The following is a 21743-nucleotide window of genomic DNA, read 5'->3' on the forward strand; positions in this document are numbered from 1 at the left end:
TCAGGCGCGCGCGAGAGAGAGAGAGAGAGGGGCAGCCGCTCACTGAGCGACCTCTCTCCCTTTTTCACCCATCCGTTCGTCTTGACGGCGCGGCAAGGTCGCGAGGGAAGTGATTTGCTGCTCTTTACTGTCGGAAGCTCCTCCTATAGCAGAACAACACCGAGCGGGAATTATGGGCGAAGCTAAGCGGGCCGCCGCCATGGCTGGTCTCGAGGCGGGCGCCGTCGCGTCGACGTCGGCCTCGCCTCAGCCACAGCAGCAGCAGCAGCAACATCGCCGACACAATGCCTTGTTTGGATGGTCCATCCACCAGTCCTATGGACAGGCGACGCTGCTCTTTTACGTCCCGCGCTGGACGAGACGCGACGACATGCAGGTCACCATCGAGACTGATTGTGGGTCCATGCACGATCCAACCGCTGATGAGATTGCCCGTGTGATTGCGAGCTGACTGTGGCCCCTGCCTTTCTCAGACATCATTGCTGGCGTCCGAGGCGAGGAACCAGTCGTCAAGGCGCGTCTGCATGGCCGCATCAATGCAGAGACGTCGACGTGGCAGATGGAGAAGAGGAGCAGGAAGCGATTCAGGAGCAGGAGTCGGACACGGATGCGAGGGAGCGAGAGCGGCAGTGACGTCAACGACCACTCCGACGATGTGCCGGCCAGGAGTCCAGTGCGTGGTCACCGGAACGATGATCGGGGGCAGGACACTGGACGCAGGCGAGACAGGACCGAGCTCAGTTCGCAGGGGGTCCCATTAGAAGAGCGTCCGCATTCACCCGCCAGCAGTGGGGCTTCGAGCTACGATGTGCTGCAGCGGAGCACCGAGGGACTCAGTGCACTGGGCGCCAACAGTGCCCATGGCGGCAGTGGCGGAGGGCGAAGCTCGGGGGGCGCGTCACCGTTTGGCTACACGCCTCATTCTCCCCGATCGCCCGATTCCTTCTCCGAAGCGGGAAGCCCGAGCTTCTCTTCACCTCCCCTGTCGAGGAGCGTAGCATCTGCAGAGTTCCCTGTTGGACCCGGCTCTACGGGCTCGGGCGAAGGAGACGGCATCGTCAGCCTCAGCTCGAGCATGAGTGCCGATGCCACGACGGGCTCGAGTGGGAGCAACCCAAGCAGGCCCGATCGAAGCGAGACGCGCGACGAGCAAGACGATGTCGTCGACATCATCAAGAGCGCCAGGCTTGTCACTCTGCACCTCGACAAGATCGATGGAGGCATCTGGCCCTGCCTGGTCACTGGACCAGCGCCTCTTTCGACTCCAGCTGCCACGCTCGGCAGCGACGCCACGCGTCCCTTCACGTCGGTCAGCAGCCACTCTTCACTCCGCGCAGCCCTCAGCGAGGCATTGGGAACCTCGTCCGAGGAGGCTCTGCACTCTGGGCTGCCGAGGCAATCAAACTCAACTGACGCCACAGACGACGATGACGACGACGAGCTGGCCACGTCTCCGTCCATTGGACCAGACTCGAGCACGATCACTGTCGACACGATTGGCAGCGATGACAGCACAACTGTCCTGGCATCCAGATCCTCGGCTCAGCAGGGAACAGCAGCCGGTCTTCGGGCCGATCTGGAAGCAGAAGAGGCAGCAAAGTTCAACATGGATCCCACCAGCCTTGCGCTCATGGGTCTCCGCCACGCCCGCTCCTCTGCCTCCACGCCTCCTGCGACCTCGTCGGCGACGTCAACACTAAGTGCAGTCGGCCGCGGTCCCCGCCAGGACATGGTGTCCTTTGAGTATTTCGCACGCGCATGGAGGGCTGCCGAAGTGCCTCTGGCCACAAAGTTCCTCGTCGACCACTATCTGCCGCTGATGCGGTCAGACACGCCTGCTGTGGGCCCTCAGTCTGTCGAGACGCTGCATCCACGAAATGGAGCAGACTCGTTTTCGTCGACGCCCTTCTATCGAAAGCGCTTTGTTGCCGCTCTCGGAGGTCCGACTGCGCTGGCCCGACTCTACGTCTCCTACGCGCGATTGCAACTGCCTTCATTTGACGAGACTCGATCCCCGTTGAGCTTCCCGAGCGGTGTCCTGACAAATCCCTTTGGGGGTAACACGCCAGCAGAGGCGGGCAGCGGGATACCCGGCCTCGCTACCACACTGGGAAGCCAGCCGCAGAGCACGCTATCACCGTCAAGAGCCTTCCAGCTGGTCCAAGCGGGACCCTTGGTGTTTTTGGACGAGGCCAGAAGGCTCGATGGTGCGGTATTCGTCTCTGAGCGAGAATGGAGCGAGGCGAGTGAGATTGCAGAGGTTGCTGCGCTCGAATATGCCGCCGAGCAGGAGGCCGACGCCTTTGACGAGGCTGCATTCGACGAGAGGAGCGAGACGAGTGAAAAGGCTGGCAGCAGCCTCTGGATGGGCGCCAATGTCGGTGGAGGGGCTGGCAAGCGAAAGAAGGTGCGGGACAGCAGGCGGACAGGAGCAGCAAGGAGTCGGAGCCATCATCAGCACCACCACCAACATCATCACAAGCACAACGACCCGGGCGTTGTCTTTACGGTGTTTAGCTCCGCCGCCCTGCTCAGCGTCCTCGTCGCGGGAGGCGTCGCCGCAGCTGGCTTCTGGAAGCGGGCCTCGGCTGCCACGGGTGCTAGTGGTCACTAGTCGACAAGCTTGAGCATGTAATTGTACTGTACAATGATGCAGCCATCTATCACCCTTCTGCTTACTTGTAAATCTTTGCCTTCATTGGTGACTTTGGATGGCTTGGGCTGTGGGAGCCGTGACAAATGATGTCGCGTGGGGGTTTTGCCTCGGCCTCCCTCCACTTTTCTTCGCTCGCCTCGCCACGACAAGTCCGTCGTCGTTCGCCATGGCTTCTTCTTATCCACCACCTCCCCGTCGCACCGCTGCCCATCCGCGCCAATCCTCACCCTCAGACACGGAGCACTCCACCTCGGCCTCGAGCAGCAGCACCGCACACGCGCCCGGACGCAGCACGCCGACATCTGCCAGCTCCACGCTCTACGCCTCGTCGCCGCACTTTAGCACCGACAAGACACAGGCCTCCCGCCGGCTGCGCGCACAAAAGTTTGCCCAGTCGCACACGGACCCTTTCACCGTCGTTTGCTTTATCCTCGTCGTTGGGCTCCTCTACCTGACGATCCCCTCGTACCTGCCCTTTGGCAGCCTCGTCTCCAACAAGCCGAACTCGTCGCGACCGCCCCCGTGCGCCTCGTGCTGCCCCACCGCTCCCTCGTCGTCGTCGTCGTCGTCCTCCTCCTCCTCGCGCACCTCGTGTCCATCGACGCCGCCCACAATGCCCTGGCAAAAGACATTCACGCTGCCCTCGCGCGGCAAAGGCTGCCACCTCGTCACGCGCGAAGTCGAAGCCGAAATCGCGCCAGGCCTCAAGGGCGTCAAGATTGGCCTCCTCACCCTCTTCATTCAGCACACCTCGGCCTCGCTCACGCTCAACGAAAACTTTGACCCAGACGTGCGCACGGACATGACCATGGCCGCTGACCGCATGGTGCCCGACACGCTGCCTTGGAAGCACACCGACGAGGGACCCGACGACTCGAGCAGCTACACAAAGGCGAGCATCTACGGGAGCTCCATCACCATTCCCATCACCGACGGCCGGCTGAACCTTGGGGTGAGTCCTTCTTCTTCTTCTTCTCCTCCATCGAACAGTAGAGAAAGAAAAGCAGAAGCTAATTGACGGATTTATTTGCAGACATGGCAGGGCATCCAGCTCTTTGAGCACAGAGAGGGCCGCCACTCGAGGCGCATAGTCGCCACTGTTCTGCCGTAATTTCCTTCCTCTCTCTCGTCGCACCCCTGAAAAGAAAAATAGTCCATTCCATTGCATCGAAGACCATCTGTCCGGGTCACTGTGAGCACTTCTCAAACAGGTCACTGGGCACACGGCCCTCGAGATACTGGATCACGTCTTCGAGAGGTGTCCACGCCGCATCGGCGGGCCCATCCTTGGTCGTGAGACCCTTTGCATTGGACGAGAGGACCTTTCCGTATGCCTGAGAATGACCTCACATAGTCAGAAAAAGTGTCCGATCAAGAAGAAAGCAAAGACAGACTCACCAAGATGCGCATGAACTTGCTGCCGGCCTTGTCCTGCCAGACTTCAAATACGACCTCGCTCCCAAGTCCAGGCCAGAGAATGTTGCCGGCCTGTGCCAGCGTCTTGAAGAGGCGCACCATAGTCCCATCGTGGCCAAAGTAAGCCATGAGCTTCGGTGCAGCGTGGCCGGACCGGATGCTGTCGAGGTTGCGCACGAGCTCTTGGACGAAGCCGCCGAATTGGTACTTGACGTATTCGTCTGCATTGGTCGCATTGTTCCAGATGTAGCTGTGAAAAGAAGTTAGCATCTGTGGTGTTCATGTGGAAGAGCTCACGGAGGGCGACGCACTTGTACTCCCAGTTGCCCTCGGCGTAGACGTCATCGGCCGTCTTCTGCGAGATGCTCTTTCCGTTGGCTGGGTTCGTCGGCAAAGGGTGGTCGTGACATTGGCGCGAGGACTATGGGGCCAGGGCGTCAGCAACAGCGGTCAGGAACCAGTAACGAATAGAGTGGCACACACCAGAAAATCAAAGGCGTGGTCGATCCAGCTGTTCCAACCCCCGTCTTGGCCCGTGCCCAGGACGGCATTGACGTCGTCGAAGAGGCTCTGTTTGCTCGCCAGATGCTCCTTCCACGGCTGTTCGGACTGCAGAAAGACAAGGGCCAATCAGCGGTGCTTGCAATTTGCTTGAGTGAGCGGAAGATCGCCCACCTCGATCTGGCTGCGGAGGCTGTCGGCGTAGGAGCAGCTGTAGCTGGGTACGATGTTGTCCTGCCGAGAGACGATCAGATGCTTCCCAAGGCAGGGGGCCGATGCGGTCTACTCACAATTTCGCTCGGCATCACATGCACGGTGAATTGCCGGCCGTCCTGATAGCCCGCGCCGTCGAGCCAGGCACCGGCCACCTGCATCGTGCGTGGCTCGGGGCTAGTGCGCACGTAGACTTGCTCTTCCGTCGGAGCCGGGCCGAGGAAGTGTGCCTTGCCTGCTGGTCCGTAGATGCCCCAAAAGTCTTTGCCGTGCGCCTGGGAGTCTTTCAAGCCGCCTGCCGTCAGCTGGCCCGCATCGCAGGTTCCTATTCACGGAGTCAGCTCCATCGTGCTCTCTGCACAAGAGGTACGCTTCTCACCATTCCAGATGCGGGCGAGAAAAGGGTTCCACGAATCAATTTCGAACTCCTCGACGACGTTGGCAGCACCGACGCCCTTGCCCGTGGCGTAGGAGTGGAAGTCGATGTCACGACAGTCCCACCCGGCCGGCGGGTTGAAGACATTCTCGTTGTTGGGCACCAGGTTGTCCGGCGTCCTCTTCTGGTGGCGCTGCACGTAGATGAGGTTCACGAGCTTGGCCTGGCCATTCTCGGCCTGAGGCGGGAGGGTGTAGACCGAGGGCGTGATGTGCGCTGCGTTGCAGTACCAGCTCAAGCTCGGAGGCACGTATGCCGGCGAGAGGGGGTTGGGCGAGGATGCCATCAGGAGCCTTTGCATCTCGAAAAGAGAAGAATTGTCGCATTGCAGAACCCTCTTTTATACAGCTTCCTTCGCCCCATTCGCCGATTCCATCACTGCGATGCAGCCTCTGCGCCAAGCTCTCTCTGTTCCTGGTTGAAGCAGCTTTGTCCTCCTGCGCGCCGAGGGAACGTGGTCGGCTCTCGCGCTGCCCTTCTGATTTTGCCGGACCGGTCGATTATTCTCTCTCCAAAGTGTTGTTCTCGAAGGCGTGCATGCAACGAGCCTTATTTTCTCACGTGCGTGTTCGAGAGTCGCGTCCCAGCAAGCAGCGCTCACCTTGGTGGACTAGTCTCTCCTTTCAAAGCGATGAAAAACAACGCGAGAAAAATAGAAAAGAGAAAAAATGCGACGGTAGAGAAATTGATTTTCAAGAAAATCGTATTTTCCCATTTGTATTTTTATTGCTCTCTCTCGGGGCAGAGGTCAGTGAGGTTGGAGGAGGGAGAGGGCCAAGTCGGGCGGTCGCCCCCCTCTCTCTCTTTCCCTGTTGCAAATGCCACGCGTTGGACTTGCCTTTCGCGACCATCACGCAACCCATCTTTCCCCCCCCGTGTCGCACGCTCACCTCTTTCCATTTCTTAAGCACCAACCTCATATAAATCCTCCCGCATTTACAAGACGTCCAACAACAATGGCTGGCTCGCGTCGCTCCACTCCCCGACGTGCTCGCTCCTCGTCGGTGGCTTCCAACGTCTCGACGGCGTCGGCCAAGCAGGAGAACACGACGCCGCGCAAGAAGGCTGCCTCGAAGCGCGAGGCTAGCGCGTCGGCGCGCGCCACGCCCACGCCCAAGGACAAGGACGCCGGTGCTGCTGACGTCGAGACGACGCCCTCGGCCGCGTCCAAGAAGGAGAACGGCCTTCGCGCGGCCCAGGCAAAGGCCCTCGCTGCAAGGCCACCCCTGCCCGAGCGCCGCAACCCGGTACTGCCAGATGCCGACGTGCCGGTCAAGGTCCAGGTGATCCGGCGCGATGGCCAGAACATCATCATTGGACGCGTCAAGCTGCCCACTGTCAATGGCACCGACCACTCGTTCCTGCTCAAGCGCTTCGACACCAATGCGCTCGCCGCGTCGTCGATGTACCGCCTTGCGTTTCCCTATGCCGATGGCGAGGCCGAGCGGGGCGAGATGGAGTACCTGGAGAAGCGCTACGATGCCGAGATGGCAAACGGCGGTCTCGAGCCTGCCCGCAGGCGGCCGCGCGGACGCCCGTCGAAAAAGGCAGCGCAGGAGCACGACGAGGCGGCCATGGCCGAGCGGAAGCTGCCCCCCGGCAGCACCGGTGTGCGCCTCCAGGGCACCTGGATCCCCAGCGCAGACGCCCTCGAGGTCGCCAAGGAGTACGGCCTGACGAGGTACGCACAGCCCCTCATCGAGGCCAAGGCCGAGTACTCGGACGACAACGGCGGCCCCGTCCTGACGCCGTCCAAGAACGACAAGGTCAGCACGCCCTCGCGCTCGACGAAGCGCCAGAGAAGGATCGATGAGCAGGAGGTCGGCCTCGATGGCGAGAGCCCCTCGGTGACGCGTACGCGCACGACGAGGACCACGCAGCCCGACGGGTCTGAGCGCATCGAGATCGAGCAGACGGAGACGAGCATCGAGTCTTCCAAGGGTCTCACCGAGGCCCAGATCCAGGCTGAGCTGCAGGCGTCCAAGGCCCTCGCCCAGGGACTTCGCCAGTCCGCCGACAGCTCCTCGACCACCCGCGGAACCAAGCGTCGCGCAGCCAACCAGGCCCCAAGTGCCAACATCGACGTCCTAGCCGATGACGACGAGGACACGAACAATGCAGTTGTCAGATCCATCAGGAGCGGCGCCCGGGCCGCCAGGCGGAGACCAGTGGCCACGGCCACGGGCGCACTGGGTGCTGCCGGCGCCGTGGGCGTCGGTGCCCTTGCCTGGATCTCGGGCGGCAACCTGGACATGGCCGTGTCTCTCGTCCAGCAGGGTCTCCAAAACGCCGGATCATGGTTCAGCTTCTAGAGGCCACCATCTTCCTAAAATTCAAACACAACAGGACTTCTGTCGTCAAGGTTCAACAAGTGAGGGGATCGGGCTCTATTCGTCCTCTCGTTTTACTTTCTGTTTTATTCTTCTTTCTGGCCTTCAGTCTTACACGCTCTTTTCTTTCTCTGTTGTGTTTCTCGTTTTTTCCTCTTGTCGTCGAGAGCGGCTATGTAATTGATATCCATCGACTTCCTCTTCTTCGCCGTCGTGACAGCAAGCGGCTTGCGACGGGGCGCTCTCTCTCTCTCTCTCTTTCCCTTTGACCACTGGGTAATGATTCCCCCTGATTATTTTTATTTTTATTTATTTTTATTTTTATTTCCTTTCTTTTTTTCCCTCTTTTTTTTTTCTTTTTTTTTTTTTTTTGTTTTTTTATTTTTATTTATTTTTATTTTTATTTCCTTTCTTTTTTTCCCTCTTTTTTTTTTCTTTTTTTTTTTTTTTGGCGAGTGCCGCCATTTTTTTTTCTTGATTTTTTTTTCATCTCCCTCTTTGACCCCTCTACTCATCATCGCCACTTGCCAATCGCCATCCGCCGCGCCATCGAGCTCGTCACTCTCTACCGCGCCAGCATTGCCGAAGCTCGACAACGCGAATACACAAGCAGACTGTGGAAAGGCTAAAACAAAACAAAAAAGTCCAAAGAGCCAAAAAATCCCAGAAAAAAAAAAGAAACTCGATTTCATGGCTGGAAAGTTGACCTCCACGGTGCCCTTCTCTGGCACGGATAACAGCAGCAGCAGCAGCAACAGCGGTGCAGGACCAGCAGCAGCAGGGGTAGTGGAAGTGCCGAAAAAGGTCGAGCGGCGAGGCCGACCAAAGGGGTCCAAGAACAAGCCAAAGGTCGGGCCCGACGGCCAGATCATCCCGCCTGCATCGGCGTCGTCGACAGCCACTGCTGCTGCCACCAAGGGCAAGAAGAGGACGGCCGCCGAGGCGAGTCTCGAGCAGGGTGCAGTTAAAGTGGAGCGGAGGGGACGGCCAAAGGGGAGCAAGAACCGGCCAAAGGAGGTCAAGGAAGTCCCTGTCGAGGTCAGCAAGCCGCGTGAGTTGTTGTCTGCACCACTTCCCGACTTGCCCAGGAGAAGAGAGCTGACGGGAGCGATTGTGGTCCTTTGCCATTCCTTTTTTTTTTCCTTTCTTATTCTTATTTTTATTTTTTTGGATGCGATAGCAGCAAGGACTAAGCGCACTAAGAAATAAGGCAGGGCAGGCCCAGCCCTCCACAGAGACTTCGATACCGCAATAATACAAGACTTGTTCTAATTTCTCTCTTCTTCTTTTCCACCCACCCCAAGAACTCGGGGCAGTGCCTCTCGGAGCCCTCCGACTTCTGTTGTGGTAGTAGCGCCCCATGCCGGCCGAGAGAGAGGGTGCAGGGAGTGCGGCGGACACAAGCGGGCAGAGGGGCGAGCGCAAACGCACGAGGCGAGACTCGCCTGGCGGGAGCGCCATCGATGAGCAGGCAGAGGCAGCAAGCCAGGCAGCAGGCAGTGGGGAGGGCGTGAAGAAGAGCGCACCTTCGAAGAAGCGCGGACGGCCATCCAAGGCAGATCTGGCGGCGCGCGCACAAGAGGTAGCCCAGAAGGACCAGGAAGGGGCAGCGTCAACCTCGGCGGATGAACCGCCGGCGGAGGGCGCGCAGGCACTGCCGAGGAAGCGTGGACGGCCCTCCAAGGTGGAGATCGCGCGGCGTTTGGCGGCGGCGGAAGCGGCAACGGCGTCGCCTGCCGAAAGCGAACAGGACGATACGGGAGCGCCCGAGACGTTGCTGTCCAGGAATGGCTCTCCTGCGACACCAGCTGCGCAAGGAAATGGCAAGAAGCGAGGCAGGCCTTCAAAGGCAGAGCTTGAGCGACGCAAGGCAGCAGTGGCGGAGGGGACGGCCGAGCGACAAGGCGTCCCCGTTCCCGCAGAAGGCTCAGGCACGGCAGAGGCGGCACAGATGCGCCAGAAGAAGAGGGGCAGGCCGTCCAAGGCGGACGTGCAAAGCCGTCTGGTCGAGCAGCGCGACGTGTCACTGAGCAGCGAAGGGCCAAGTGAACAGACTGAGAAGCACGACGAGAGACCGGGCCAATCATCTCGGCCGGGTCGCAAGAGCGCCGCAAAGGCACGTCAGACAATTTCTACCTTCGCGAGAACATCACAACTCGCCGATGACGATCCGAAACGCATCGCGAGTACGTCATCAGACGGCAGCGAGGGCGACGTAGAAGACGAGCTTGGCGCCGGACTGGACGCTGATCCCAGCGATGAAGATGACGAAGAGGAGGATGAAGAGGAAGAGGGCTCTCGGACTCTTCAGAAACGAGGTCGTAAAAAGGCAAAGGGACAGGAGAAGAAGCAGAAACAGCAGCAGCAGAAGTCGAAGTCGAAGGCTAGCAAGAGACCTCTGAAGGGAGCGCGTGCGGTGACGTGGATACATCCAATGCCCGTGGACATCTTGGTGAAGAAAATCAAGTGGCCCGAACCAGGTCTGGCGACATTGGTTTTCAACAAAGGCAGCAGCATCGCTCAGCGCAAGGCACAGCTTTCGTCTCTCGCCGTCGAGGCCAAGTATCTGCCGACGCCAGCCTCACTCGTGGACCGCGATGATTACCCAGGAAGACAATGGAGCACGTCGACCGTCGATGAAGCTGCGCCCTACGCAATTGCGGCCCCTGCATTTAAAGTGCTAAGCGATAGGTGAGTGTGCTGCTCCTGGCTCTGCTCTGTCCCAAGCCCACTCCCTGACGATGCACCGGCAAGCAGCGATCGCGAGAGGTTCAAAGGCGCACAAGGCAGGCCCGCTTCGATACATCCGCTTGATTCGGGCTACAAGGAGCTCTATCCTGAAGCTGGAGACAAGATTAGCTTGTGGATGGGTGCCAAGGAGGCGCAGAGCAAATTTACGCTTGAACGTCACAAGTCAATGCACATCGGTGGGTCCTAGAGGATGTGATTAACTTCCTGGAAGCATCAACTCATCTAGCAATTGACAGACGAGGTGTGGAAAGACGGTGCTAAGGAGGGACACCTGCTCAACACTGGTGGACACGTATATGCGCTCGACTGGGCACCCCTTCCCCTGCATCTACAGGATGGTGAGTTGTGCAACCGTGTCGGTCATCCAGCGCTTGTTGTTGACTTTTGTGACGCAGGCAAAGAATTCCTCGCCGTCTCGGTTGCCTTGTCTCCGAGTGCCAGGTCGATCCTCGGCGACAAGATTACAGGGCCGACTCCTGGCGTGATTCAGGTCTGGTCAATTTCGCCAGACGAGGGGCAAAACAAGGGCCGGGCCAAGCTCGAGATGGTGCTCTGCTCTAACAAGGGTCGTGCCTCAGCCATTCGATGGTGCCCTGCAGGGTGCGATCGGGAAAGAGGCCGTCGACTTGGGCTCTTGGCCGCTGCGATGCAAGATGGCAGCGTGGAGATCGTGCCAGTTCCGTGGCCAGAGGACATCAAGGCTTCTCGAGGTCAGACAGCCCATCTTATGGTGGAGCCTGCGATGTGCCTCGACGTCAATGCAGGCGTGCCCCTCTGCCTGGACTGGCTCGGCGGCGACAGGCTGGCGGTGGGCTATCACGACGGTACCGTTGCCATCTGGGCACTCGGCCTGCGCAAGAGGAGCGGTGGCCCTGTCGCTCCTTGCTACTTTCACAAGATCGCCCGTGCCGCCGTCTCTGCTCTGTCCTGGAATCTGGACCAGGACCTTGCTGAGAGGCAGTACCAGCTCTTTTATTCCTCCCTGGACGGCACAGTCGGCATCATAGACCTCGCGCTCCCCTCGCTCCCGACGGTCCTCTACATCACTCGCGACCCCCTCTACGCCGTCCGTTACTCTTCCTTCCTCGCCATGCCCATCTATGAGCAGAGCGGAGAAGTGACGGTGCGCGTCATCGACTATCGAACATCTGCTGACCGGATCATCACAACGGCGCTCTATCCCCACTGGGGAAGGATTCGCTCCATCGCCACGTCCAAGTTCCACCCCTTTTGTGCCTCGGCGGCGTCTGACGGCACCGTTCGACTCACCAACGTCGCGAGGACGTTTCCGCAAAAGTCGTCGGATGCAGACGTCGTCACGCTCCATCGCCTCGACATTGGCTCGTCGAGGCTAACGACGGCAGACTCGAGCGACGACGAGGCCGAGCTGCGGATGCTCGAGAATTTCGCACCTGCCGATACGACGATTCCGAAACAGTTTGTCGAGAAGAAGACGGTGCCTACTTTGGGAGGGTGGCACCCCGCCATCGCATGGACCGCCGTGGGGTGGAACAATAACCTGACTAGAAGTCCCCTGCTGGCGAGTGGCAGCGCAACGGGTCTCGTCCGGATCGACTGGTGTCTGGCGTAGATCCGGTCTCCAATCTTCTCTATCCTCTTCTTCTCTTGTCGTCCACTTCGAATCCCTTCGTCGAGTCTGTAAGAATCGGACAGAGAATACTTGTGTTTGTAGGTTTCTGGATCTTGGTGGTCTCAAAATGGGAACAATACTGCGTGGTCATCTCTTCTTTCGCGTGATCTGTCCGTCTTCACCTGCCTTTTTTCAGCTCAATAGAGGGCCACAGACAAGTCCACTACACACTCTCAACAAATAGGAGGGAGAAGAGGATACGGATTTCAGCCGTTTAGAGCGGGGAAAGGATAGATAGGGAGGGAGGAACAGGGGAACATGGAACGGACAGAACTTCAAGCGGCCGCAGTAATGGGCGTGGACTGGTGGTGAACAGCGTGGTGCACCGGGCTCATCGTGTTGGCCTCGAGCGACTTGGAGCTCTTCTTGAGGCCGAGCAGCTCATCGTCCCACAGAGGCACGCGGTCGTCCCTCTCTGCGCTCCTGAAAAGGTCCGCCAGGGGGTCACTGCCGTCGGTAGGGGCGGCACGGAGCTCGTCGACCCTGCGAAGGTTCAGGCGGTTCCACACCTGGTCCAGGGCCTCGACGAGCTGCTTGACGTCCGTCTCCGAATGTCCGGGAGTAGGGGTGATGCGAAGGCGCTCGAGGCCGCGTCCCACGGTGGGGAAGTTGATGGGCTGGACGTAGCAGCCATAGTCGTTGAGGAGCATGTCCGACGCCGCCTTGGCCTTCTCGGCGCTGCCCACAAGGGCGGGGACGATGTGCGAGGGGTTGTGCTGGAGAGGGATGCCCGCAGCAATGAGGGCGTCCTTGGTCTCGCGCGTGCGAATCTGCTGCAGACGGCGGGTGTAGTTGGACGACATGAGCACTTCAATGGCCGTCGTCGCACCGTTCAGGACGCTAGGGGGAAGCGTCGTGGAGAAGATGAATTGGGGCGCAAAGGAGCGGATGATGTCGACCATCCTGTTGGAGCCAGCGATGTAGCCGCCCACATTTCCGTAGGCCTTTCCGAGGGTGCCCGTGATGATGTCAATGCGGTCCATGATGGACTTCTTGCCGCCACGAGCGCCGCCGTTGGCCTGCATCTCCCAGTCGAGATGCTCGGCCACGCCGGCACCGCGGGGACCGTACATGCCCACAGCGTGGACCTCGTCGAGGAACGTGAGCGCACCGTACTTTTCGGCCAGCTCAATCGTCTTCTCGATGGGGCCCACGGTGCCGCACATTGAGTACACAGACTCAAAGGCGATAATCTTGGGTGTGTCGAGGGGCAGCGCCTTGAGCTTCGTCTCGAGGTCTTCCATGTCGTTGTGCTTGTAGATGACCTTCTTGGCGCCCGAGTGACGGATGCCCTGAATCATCGAGGCGTGGTTGGAGGAGTCGGAGAAAATGACACAGTCAGGCAACTTGCTTCCCAGGATGGACAGGCAGGCATCGTTTGCTGCGTAGCAGCTTCCAAAGACCAATGCCGCATCCTTGCGGTGCAGATCGGCGATCACCGACTCGACCTTTTCGACGTGGCGGTTGTGTCCGGCGATGTTCCTGGTGCCTCCAGCCCCAGCGCCGTACTTGAAGAGCGTGTCGGCCATCGACTCGAGCACCTTGGGGTGACGGCTCATGTTCTGGTAGTCGTTGGAGCACCACACCGTGATCTCGCGAGCTTCATCTTCGAGATGGCCCCTGGGCGCCTTTTCAACCAGACGGTTGATGTTGTTGAAGTAGCGGTATGACTTGTCGGCATGCTTGGCCATGAGGTCTCGATGGTAGAAGGCCTCGTAATCGAAGCCAGGCGCCTCCTTTGGCTGGGGCGTGGGCGGGATGCCGAGACCCGATCCCGGAGTACGAGTCTGGACGTGCTTCTTGACTGGGTTCTGAATGCCGCGACTCATGAGGGCAATGTCTGCAGCCTGCTGGGCTGCACGGGCCGCGGCCTGAGCGGCTTTGGCGTGTGGGCACTTGGACACATCGCCCATGCCATCGGTGCGGATGCCCTCCTTGGCATGGATGCGGTTGATGTGGTTGGCTGGCTCGGCGACAACAGAGGCCGACGAGACGTTGCTGCGGCTGACGTAGTTGCGCGTCTGCTGCTCGCCACCGTGGTGGAAAGGGCACTTGCCCGCCGAGGGCCTCTTTGCGCCAACTCCGCTGAGCGCCACAACGGACGCAGGTCCGTTGCCAAAGAGGAACGAGCCAGCCTCGGACGACATGGCAGGAGCAGCGGCAACAGCCTCGTCAGGCTTGTCCTCGATGGCCTTGGACATGACGGGGCACTGCTGGGCCCGGACGGCCAGACGGTTAGGTCCACCGGGTAGGAAGGCTGTCGTCGACATCTTTGCAATCTGCTGCGTCGACGTCTTGCTCAGGTATGGGCACGACGAACGCAGCTTGAAAAGCGTGCTAGTGAGTGGGCGGTCCATGGTGATGACGGTGAAGGGGAGTAAGGAGGGTGAAGTGGGGGTTGGTGAAGGAGGCAAAGCGACGAAAGCAAAGAAGAACGCTGTGGATTTGCGATTTCGGCCTCTGCAGACTGGACCGGCTCAACTGACGCGATAATTGGGTAATATGACTATTGTTGTATCTCAATTACAAAAATCACACTCCTCACCATTAGGGCCCCGCTGATTGGGTAGAGAAGCGAGGTTCACCGGCTCAGAAAAGGGACGAAAGAAAAAAACATCATTCGATTCCGCCTATCCTTTGACCTAGCCTTCCGGTAAAATGTGGGAAGCTAGCTAGCCCTCGCGGCCGATTATTAGCTCGTCTCTTAGCCTGCTGCTGAGGATGCGCTGGTCACAAGAGCCTGCCTTCCACGTCAGCATGGTGGGACTTAGTAGTAGGCGGCTCTTGCAATCGCCGGCCTTCTAGCAGGAGCAATACTCAGTTATCTATGCGCTTTGCTGGCGTTCGAGTGGTCGCTCCCCAATCCACTCTATGCCATTTTGGGAAAGTGCTATCGCACGCAAGCGGCTACGTCGCTCTGCCTGATGAGATCCGAAGGCCAGAGCTGCGAGAGCACGCCGTCTGTGTCTTTTGAACACTGAGAAAACTTATCTTATCGACGATTGGCGTTGCGAACCTTCTCTTCCCGTAAACAAGCTCGCTTCTCATTGGATGGTTGTGTCTCGTCTCTTTTCCTCTCTCCTTCTGCTTTGGCAAAGGTCAAGATATGCTTAACTGTCGAGAGAAGATGAAGGAGCACCTCACTGGTGAGAAGCCCTGGTGTGTTGCGACGGCTTTGCCTTCCTGCAACTCCTTCCGTTATGCTTCAATCTTTTTAGCCCATCAGGACTCGAAAGCTCCCCGTCACCTGTCCCTCTATCTGCAATGTGTCTGCGGAGAGATAGCGCTGGAGGTCAGGGAACGGGCTCCTCTTGCTTTTTATTCGCTCGCTTTGAAGCGGAACAATGTTGCGTCTCTGCTAAGCTCCGAGCCTGCGTCGAGTCGGAAGAATGATTAGTCGAGCTCAAGCTTTTACATCTGCTTCGCTTCAATAGATAGCCTCGTCAGACCATGATAAGCGATGCGATCTTCTATGAGACGGCCTCAATGCTCTTCATTCGCTAGCAACACCAGGAGAAATTTCGCCATGGCTCTCATGGCTTGTCTCTGGTCAACTCGCGATGGCGCCCTGTGTCCGAACAAGATCCGCCTCCACTTCCGGTAATTTTCCGCCCCCTCCTAGCGACTAGCATTAGTTTGCGACGAATTTGGTTCCGAAGCGCACCCGTAGAAGCCACCATGAGCCTGACAGCGCCGGACGGGCCGTACGAGGTGTCGACGGTGGAGCTCGAGATCCCCGCGAGATCTCCGCGGGTGTTTGAGCAGGGCAAGTTCCTCCTCGGTGGCAAGGACGCCTTCCGGTTCGAGACTGTCCTCCTGACCATCTTCTATCCGACATCGCTGCGAGAGGCCGGTCAACGAACGCGGAGCAGAAGCGGCACCTCGTGGCTACCCCAGTGAGTCGAAGAATCAGGACAGAGCACGGCTGCAAGGGAGCTGACGGACAAGACAGGCCCAAGCTGCGGAGTGTCGAAGGGCTAATCAAATATGGCAAGATTCCAAAGATCTTCACGCTTCCGGCCGCCCTGGTGCTGCCCTTCATGTCCAGGGTGAGCTCTGGTCCTAGTGCGAGAGGAATCCGTTTGGTTGACTTCGTGTGTAGCTGCCATACGTAGCCAATGGACCCCTGGCGAGCCAGGCTCCTACCCTGACAACAGCAAAGGCTGGCGATGAGAATGACGCACCGACTTCTGCCAAGCCCTCAACGCTCTTTCCGGTCGGCGTCTTCAGCCACGGTCTCGCTGGATCCAAGACAACCTACTCGTAAGCCTTCTATCGCTGTCACCTCGCAATGTGTTGTGCTAATGTGACCATGACGGCCCTTAGAAATTACCTTGCATCGCTTGCAAGCCAGGGCATGGTGATCGCAGCCGTCGAACACCGGGATGGTAGTGGACCCGCAACTACAATACACTATCCAGCAAAGGAAGGCTCCAAAGCCAAAGAGGAGGCTCTCATCTACTTCAAGCATGCCGAGCTAGAGTAAGTGGACCGCTTCGCCCTAGTATTTCTCCTGCCACTTCTGACTTGACCGGATGGTGCCAGCATGGATAAGGAGACGGGCAAGCCCATGTCAGACGAGGATGAAATGAGGACGGTGCAGCTCAAGCTGCGCCAAGCTGAGGTGCTAGAAGCGCTGCATGTCTTGGAGAAGATCGACAGCGGGGAAGGAGATGACCTAGTCCGCGCCAGCACTGTGCGCGGGGGCCAAGAAGGCGCAAAGCTGTCAGAGTGGAAAGGAAAGCTCGACTTGGCTTCAACTTGGATGCTTGGACACTCGTTTGGTGGTGCGACAGCAATCGAAATGATTCGCACTGACGAGTCTCCCTTTCGCCATGCTCTCGTCCTCGATCCTGTGAGTTGATAATTCTTTTCGAGCGGTGAAGGATACCCCGACCTGACTCGCTTTCTTCATCTTCTTGATAAGTGGCTTGAGCCTATCGCAAAAGCTGGCGAGACAACGCCACTCAGACGACCTCTGTTCTGCATCAATTCGGAGCACTTTACCGTCTGGCGAGCGCACTTTAAACAGGTACGGGAGCTCGTCAGTGAGGCAAAGGCGCAGACGGGCAACGGCTGGCTCTTGACGATGAGTTGGTGTCTGTCTATATGTTCTCTCCTGAGGCAGATTGCTGAGGGTTCATACTCCCTCAACAGCCAAGACGAAACACACAGACTTCTCGGACTTCCCCTTCCTCATGCCCAGGCTCTTCAAGACACAGACGGACCCCCACAGGTTCCACACTCTCCTGTCCGAAGCCTCTACAAAGCAATTCTCGGGCACGTTTAGCCTTGACGCTTTGTCCCTCCCAGTGAGAGAAGAAGCAGAGGGCGAGGTACAGGCTAGAGACATGGGCGAACCAGGCCAAGTCGTCCACCATCCACTGCTAGATGGCCAAGATGCGCATTTATAGACTAATACGAAGCATTTGACGGTTCTGAGTCCGTCACACGTGGAACTGTCACGACGCTTGCCCCAAAATGTCCAGGCTGTGAAAAGTGGAGAGAAGCCAATCGAGGGGAATCCCCTCGATTTGTATTTCACGGCGATGCCGTTGCTTTGTCGTCTATCTGCCCTTGTTCACCAACCTCCCAGCGCAGCCAGAAGCTCGAGATACGAGATCGCTTGACAGCCTGAGCCAACGTGTAATCTTCTAGCGCGGTAGTCAAGCGTCGATTCAGAACCGGCCTGCTTTGTGTGGAGACACCCGGGCCCTCTCAAGCATTTTAATTTTTCCCATCGCCATCGATCTAGCTTCGTATTTAGACCACCGCCTCATCCTTCCCTCCCGTTCCACTCTTGATGTCGTTCTGGTCTGGACTCGTCAGCACAATGACCGTCGTCACACGCACCCTGACCTACTCGGCTGGCGCCTCTTTCCTGGTCCTGTCGCTGCTCTCGCCGCGCTCCCGCCGCGCTCGCCTCTACCTCAACGTGCTCCTCTATGTCCTCTCGCTCGGTATCTGCTCCGTCTGGGGCGTGCTCGTCTCGCTGCCCATGTCGCTCTCGGAAAAGACGCGGCTCAACATCAACTGGCTCGTCGCGCGTTCGTTCCATCTCATCGCCGGCAACCTCACTGGCCTCAAGTTTAAGGTTGAGGGTGCGGAGAACTTCCAGAAGGCGAGGCCAGCCGTGCTGGTCGGCAACCACCAGACCGGCATCGATATCCTGTACCTCGGCAAGATCTTCCCCAAGTTTGCAAGCATCATGGCCAAGCAGGAGCTCAAGTACGCGCCTCTTCTCGGACAATACAGTGAGTCCATCCATGCTGATGGCGAAATGTGCTGCGCAATCTGGCTGACGACGCGAGACGCAAGTGAGCCTTTCCGGCGCCGTCTTCATCGACCGCAAGAATCGCCACGACGCAGTCAAGGCTTTCGAGCAGGTCGCAGAAGCTATGAAGACCAAGGGTGTGAGTAGGCTTTTGTGAGGGTTTCTTGACCCCCTTATCAGATTCTGACGTCTTGCCTGCCTCCTCTTCCTTCTCCCTTCTCAGCTTTCGTTGTGGGTCTTCCCAGAGGGCACGAGGAGCAACCTTCCGTTCCCGGACCTGCTTCCCTTCAAGAAGGGCGCCTTCCACCTCGCTGTCCAGGCGCAGGTGCCCATTGTGCCTGTCGTCTGCGAGAACTATCACCGGTACTTTGACGGCAAGACGAGGTTCGAGAGCGGCACCGTTCGCATCAAGGTTCTGCCTCCCGTCGACACAAAGGGCCTCAAGGCCGATGATGTCACTGATCTGACGACGAGAGTGCGTGAGCAGATGCTGTCTGCGCTGCAGTCGATGGATCGCGAGCTTGAGAGGGCAGACGTGTCGGAGTCGACGTCCGCTGCTGCCAATGCTGCTGCGGGCGGTCCCAAGGCGCAACCGCCTTCACCTACACGGCTCGGAGGCATTGCAAAGCTGGCCTCGTACCTTGTCGGGACAGGCAAGGGACCGGATGTGGCGGCCGAGGCGAGAGAAAAGCGAGAGAAGCTCATCAAGGCTGGCAAGTCTGGAGAGGAGCCAGAAGACTTCAACCTCCTCTCCGAGTCGGACAAGGGACAGACTTCTGCCGTGCAGCAGCCAAAGGAAGGAGGCAACGTGGGCAGCCTCGACGCGGGAATCGATATCAGGGCGAGAGCGGGTGCAGACAACAAGACGAGCGCGAGCAACACATCTGACGAGACCGACGAGGGCGCCGTCTTTGTCAAGCGTCCTTGAGCATGTGGCGGAGCTTGGGTCTTCAATTCTTGATCTTCCTGCCTATCTTTACCGTCCACGCTTTTTGTGTAAAGTCTAGGTCTTCTTCAAAGTCATAAATGGAACAGAGAAAAGACTACCGTACGGCTCTGTTGCATGCACTTTCATACGCTGCTGTCGATCAAGACGATGGAGCGTGGACGATGTGGGGGAGCGGGGGGTTCGTGGGCATATGACTTGTTTTTCGAGAGTGGGCATTTGTGACTTGTTCGAGAGTGGGCATTTGTGACTTGTAGAGAAAGAGTGAAGATGATATTGTTGAAGTCAATTTGGAGATGGCGTAGAGTGACACTTTGAAAATCATCCAGGAAAGTTATCCCACTGCAGAACGATGACTTAAGACATACTACCGACGGCCAGCATCGGGTCCTCACTTGTCTGTGCAGCTGGGACAGCTGCGAGCCTAGTGGACTGGGCGCCTATAGCGGCCACAGACGGCCCTGGTGCATTCCCACCTCTCGTGACGTGCAAAGGGTGTGGGACCGTCCTCGTAGTCTGCTCGACAGAAGGTGCAGTGCGGAAAACGGTGCAGGAATGACAGTCGGACGGATCTGTCCCCCCATCTGAGGTATCCAGGGAGGTACTGCAGGTACTCCTTCTGCGTAAACTTTGTCGCAAGTTGACCTGCAGGAGAGTGCACCTCAATGAGAGCGCGGACCTCACCGATCCAGATCGGGGCATCAGTATGCTGCTTAGATGGCGGATTTTCCGCTATGTAGCGGATGGCCCAAAGGTCGATGACTTCCGCATAGGGCTTGAATCTGTCGTTGAGGGCGTGTGCCAGCTGCTGAAAGTCGAAATGTGGACCGGAAGGAACCCAAAGGCCGACGACGGCGTGATGGGCTGCACAACGAGGGCCGTAGCCAATGAAGACGGCTGCGCGGCCACCCACAACAAGATCAAGGTTGCTTAGGTTGGGGGCGTTGCAAGGATACACGATATCGACGAGACGAAGGGCGCCCTTGTTAAAACAAAAGAGGCGAATGACATTCTGGAGGAAAGCTTCTTTGCTGGCATTGGACACATCGGCCTTAACATGATCACAAAGCCGGACGGCAATCTCGCACGAGTAATCAACGAGGTGCTTGCTAGTGTCGCCAAATTTCAGCGAAGGGTGGCACGCGAACCGCACTTCTCCAATAGGGATAGGAAGGGATGATGCAGCCTTGAGATAAGATCCTGCGCTGCTTTTACTCTTGCTCTTGAACTCGGTCGCGAAGCGAGTCGGTACTCCGCGATCGCCAAGCCCCGGCGGTTCATGCGGAGGAAGATCCGCAAAGGGAATGGTGGGCGCACCAGCTGGCTCCATCGAGAGATTCGGTCCATTGCCATGGTGCTCCTTTGGGCGGCTCCAACAGCAGAGGGGGTCGACCACCTTATCTGAGCCATTGAGATAGGGGTCCGCAGCGACAAACGCGACCCAATCGGCGACCTGCGAGACAAGCTGAGAAGCAGCAGTGCCTTCATGGTGGATAGAGCCGGTCGCTTCGTGCTCGTCAACTCCAGAAGAGGCCTCGGGAGGAGGTTTCCCCCCGTCAGGCATGGAGTAAAGATCCTCCTCCCCCGACGGTGAGAGGGGGCCACAGGGAAGGTCGTCTGTGCGGGCAACAAAGGCCTGGTACTGTTGTGCTCGCTCCTCGTCGCTTTTGCTGTTGCGAAGGGCATCTGCACTTTTGCCAGCAGCAGCGGACTCGACCGGTTCCTGGGAGGCCGGACGAGAGTAGGGAGTGGAACGCGACGGGCGACTGGCGGCGCCGGACACAGAGCGGCCAGAGGGCACGGCGGGGAAAGTCTGCAGTACTTTAGATTTAGGAGCCATGACGAGAAGGGTGTTTATGGAGAAGAGGAAGAGGAGCTCAGACGAGACCGCAGTTACAGTACAACGGCTACGGTGGCCATGATAAGGGGGAAGATGGGTGTCACGTGGAGGAATTGCTACCCAGCAAGCACCGCGCCGCGATCCGTGCGGCTGAGGCCAGTGAAATGAGATTGGGTTGGGCCAACAAGGGCACGAAGCAGAGCCGAAGGCGATAGGGGCTTGTGCCGCTCTATAGCTTATACCCAGGGGGAACGAGGGACAAAGGAAAATTTTCCCCCAACTCCCGCCGTCGTCGAAAGAGGATCGCTCTGAAACCAATGGTCATGATGTCGGGGTCAGCCATGGAATGGGAGAAGCATTGGAGCACGAGCGTTGCGATTGGGTCCTGTCAGATCAACCACGAGCGACAATGCGTAACAAGTGAGGGAGGGGAAAATAGGCTGATAAATTAGATGGTGGGTCATGACAAGAAAAGGCGAGCCGGCTGTTGGGAGAGTGGCAAATAATGGTGAGTCGTGGCGAAGTCAAGAGGTACCAGCTCTTGGCTTCAAAGCGCTGACGGATGCTGCTGCGTCTTCCTTCCCTTCGTTGCTGCAATGGGCCTGCCCTTGTTGTAATGAAGTGGGTGAGGAAAGGGAGGCTGAAAAGGCGGTTGTTGGTCAAATCGCAGAGGGACGCCCACATGGGGCAGGTCAGTATCTCCCTCCTAGAGAAGGTGAGTACTGCAGG

At 58.3% G+C, this 21743-nt stretch overlaps 9 protein-coding genes across 9 annotated transcripts; 6 read left to right on the forward strand and 3 right to left on the reverse strand.

Moving 5' to 3' along the window:
• Positions 1 to 9: 9 nt before the first annotated feature.
• On the forward strand, positions 10 to 500 carry FA10DRAFT_266209 (hypothetical protein). The gene has a single exon (XM_025521401.1). The coding sequence runs from the start codon at positions 173 to 175 to the stop codon at positions 449 to 451; it is 279 nt and encodes a 92-aa protein (XP_025379647.1). The 5' UTR covers positions 10 to 172; the 3' UTR covers positions 452 to 500.
• Positions 501 to 3269: 2769 nt separating this feature from the next.
• On the forward strand, positions 3270 to 3767 carry FA10DRAFT_271617 (hypothetical protein; the record flags this gene model as incomplete). The annotated part of the gene is made up of 2 exons (XM_025523107.1): positions 3270 to 3608; positions 3690 to 3767. The coding sequence occupies 2 exons, from the start codon at positions 3270 to 3272 to the stop codon at positions 3765 to 3767; spliced, it is 417 nt and encodes a 138-aa protein (XP_025379648.1).
• A 5-nt stretch (positions 3768 to 3772) lies between these two features.
• On the reverse strand, positions 3773 to 5870 carry FA10DRAFT_266211 (phosphoglycerate mutase-like protein). Its single transcript, XM_025521402.1, has 7 exons — positions 5166 to 5870; positions 4864 to 5111; positions 4748 to 4807; positions 4556 to 4681; positions 4384 to 4493; positions 4055 to 4322; positions 3773 to 3990 (listed from the first exon to the last, which is right to left on the reverse strand). The coding sequence occupies exons 1-7, from the start codon at positions 5506 to 5508 to the stop codon at positions 3844 to 3846; spliced, it is 1302 nt and encodes a 433-aa protein (XP_025379649.1). The 5' UTR covers positions 5509 to 5870; the 3' UTR covers positions 3773 to 3843.
• Positions 5871 to 6041: 171 nt separating this feature from the next.
• On the forward strand, positions 6042 to 7809 carry FA10DRAFT_266212 (hypothetical protein). The gene has a single exon (XM_025521403.1). It carries the CDS (start codon positions 6179 to 6181, stop codon positions 7532 to 7534), a length of 1356 nt encoding a protein of 451 aa, XP_025379650.1. The 5' UTR covers positions 6042 to 6178; the 3' UTR covers positions 7535 to 7809.
• Positions 7810 to 8695: 886 nt separating this feature from the next.
• On the forward strand, positions 8696 to 10386 carry FA10DRAFT_92636 (hypothetical protein). Its single transcript, XM_025525787.1, has one exon. The coding sequence runs from the start codon at positions 8913 to 8915 to the stop codon at positions 10245 to 10247; it is 1335 nt and encodes a 444-aa protein (XP_025379651.1). The 5' UTR covers positions 8696 to 8912; the 3' UTR covers positions 10248 to 10386.
• Positions 10387 to 12163: 1777 nt separating this feature from the next.
• FA10DRAFT_266214 (tetrapyrrole biosynthesis, 5-aminolevulinic acid synthase) lies at positions 12164 to 14333 on the reverse strand. The gene has a single exon (XM_025521404.1). The coding sequence runs from the start codon at positions 14309 to 14311 to the stop codon at positions 12230 to 12232; it is 2082 nt and encodes a 693-aa protein (XP_025379652.1). The 5' UTR covers positions 14312 to 14333; the 3' UTR covers positions 12164 to 12229.
• Positions 14334 to 15401: 1068 nt separating this feature from the next.
• On the forward strand, positions 15402 to 17418 carry FA10DRAFT_266215 (hypothetical protein). The gene is made up of 7 exons (XM_025521405.1): positions 15402 to 15850; positions 15907 to 16003; positions 16057 to 16217; positions 16281 to 16436; positions 16500 to 16809; positions 16882 to 17047; positions 17112 to 17418. The coding sequence occupies exons 1-7, from the start codon at positions 15633 to 15635 to the stop codon at positions 17366 to 17368; spliced, it is 1365 nt and encodes a 454-aa protein (XP_025379653.1). The 5' UTR covers positions 15402 to 15632; the 3' UTR covers positions 17369 to 17418.
• A 74-nt stretch (positions 17419 to 17492) lies between these two features.
• On the forward strand, positions 17493 to 19428 carry FA10DRAFT_266216 (acyltransferase-domain-containing protein). Its single transcript, XM_025521406.1, has 3 exons — positions 17493 to 18208; positions 18273 to 18367; positions 18452 to 19428. The coding sequence occupies exons 1-3, from the start codon at positions 17788 to 17790 to the stop codon at positions 19154 to 19156; spliced, it is 1221 nt and encodes a 406-aa protein (XP_025379654.1). The 5' UTR covers positions 17493 to 17787; the 3' UTR covers positions 19157 to 19428.
• A 102-nt stretch (positions 19429 to 19530) lies between these two features.
• FA10DRAFT_293243 (hypothetical protein) lies at positions 19531 to 21170 on the reverse strand (the record flags this gene model as incomplete). The annotated part of the gene is made up of 1 exon (XM_025524415.1): positions 19531 to 21170. A coding segment is annotated over one exon (1572 nt), but the record flags the coding sequence as incomplete, so codon positions are not given.
• Positions 21171 to 21743: the final 573 nt, after the last annotated feature.

Source organism: Acaromyces ingoldii (genome assembly GCF_003144295.1).
Source record: "Acaromyces ingoldii strain MCA 4198 unplaced genomic scaffold FA10scaffold_2, whole genome shotgun sequence".
Lineage (NCBI taxonomy): Eukaryota > Fungi > Basidiomycota > Exobasidiomycetes > Exobasidiales > Cryptobasidiaceae > Acaromyces > Acaromyces ingoldii.

What these genes read in the sequence shown, in the direction of transcription:
- FA10DRAFT_266212 (XM_025521403.1), top strand. Translation starts at nt 6,179, where the DNA reads ATGGCTGGCTCGCGTCGCTCCACTCCCCGACGTGCTCGCTCCTCGTCG.
- FA10DRAFT_266211 (XM_025521402.1), bottom strand. Translation starts at nt 5,508, where the DNA reads ATGGCATCCTCGCCCAACCCCCTCTCGCCGGCATACGTGCCTCCGAGC. An exon ending in TCTCGCCCGCATCTGGAATG is followed by an intron (nt 5,112 to 5,165) that starts GTGAGAAGCGTA and finishes CTCCGTGAATAG; the next exon opens with GAACCTGCGATGCGGGCCAG. An exon ending in ATGTGATGCCGAGCGAAATT is followed by an intron (nt 4,808 to 4,863) that starts GTGAGTAGACCG and finishes GTCTCTCGGCAG; the next exon opens with GACAACATCGTACCCAGCTA.
- FA10DRAFT_92636 (XM_025525787.1), top strand. Translation starts at nt 8,913, where the DNA reads ATGCCGGCCGAGAGAGAGGGTGCAGGGAGTGCGGCGGACACAAGCGGG.
- FA10DRAFT_266215 (XM_025521405.1), top strand. Translation starts at nt 15,633, where the DNA reads ATGAGCCTGACAGCGCCGGACGGGCCGTACGAGGTGTCGACGGTGGAG. An exon ending in TGCTGCCCTTCATGTCCAGG is followed by an intron (nt 16,004 to 16,056) that starts GTGAGCTCTGGT and finishes CTTCGTGTGTAG; the next exon opens with CTGCCATACGTAGCCAATGG. An exon ending in GGATCCAAGACAACCTACTC is followed by an intron (nt 16,218 to 16,280) that starts GTAAGCCTTCTA and finishes GACGGCCCTTAG; the next exon opens with AAATTACCTTGCATCGCTTG.
- FA10DRAFT_266214 (XM_025521404.1), bottom strand. Translation starts at nt 14,311, where the DNA reads ATGGACCGCCCACTCACTAGCACGCTTTTCAAGCTGCGTTCGTCGTGC.
- FA10DRAFT_266209 (XM_025521401.1), top strand. Translation starts at nt 173, where the DNA reads ATGGGCGAAGCTAAGCGGGCCGCCGCCATGGCTGGTCTCGAGGCGGGC.
- FA10DRAFT_266216 (XM_025521406.1), top strand. Translation starts at nt 17,788, where the DNA reads ATGACCGTCGTCACACGCACCCTGACCTACTCGGCTGGCGCCTCTTTC. An exon ending in GCCTCTTCTCGGACAATACA is followed by an intron (nt 18,209 to 18,272) that starts GTGAGTCCATCC and finishes GCGAGACGCAAG; the next exon opens with TGAGCCTTTCCGGCGCCGTC. An exon ending in AAGCTATGAAGACCAAGGGT is followed by an intron (nt 18,368 to 18,451) that starts GTGAGTAGGCTT and finishes CTCCCTTCTCAG; the next exon opens with CTTTCGTTGTGGGTCTTCCC.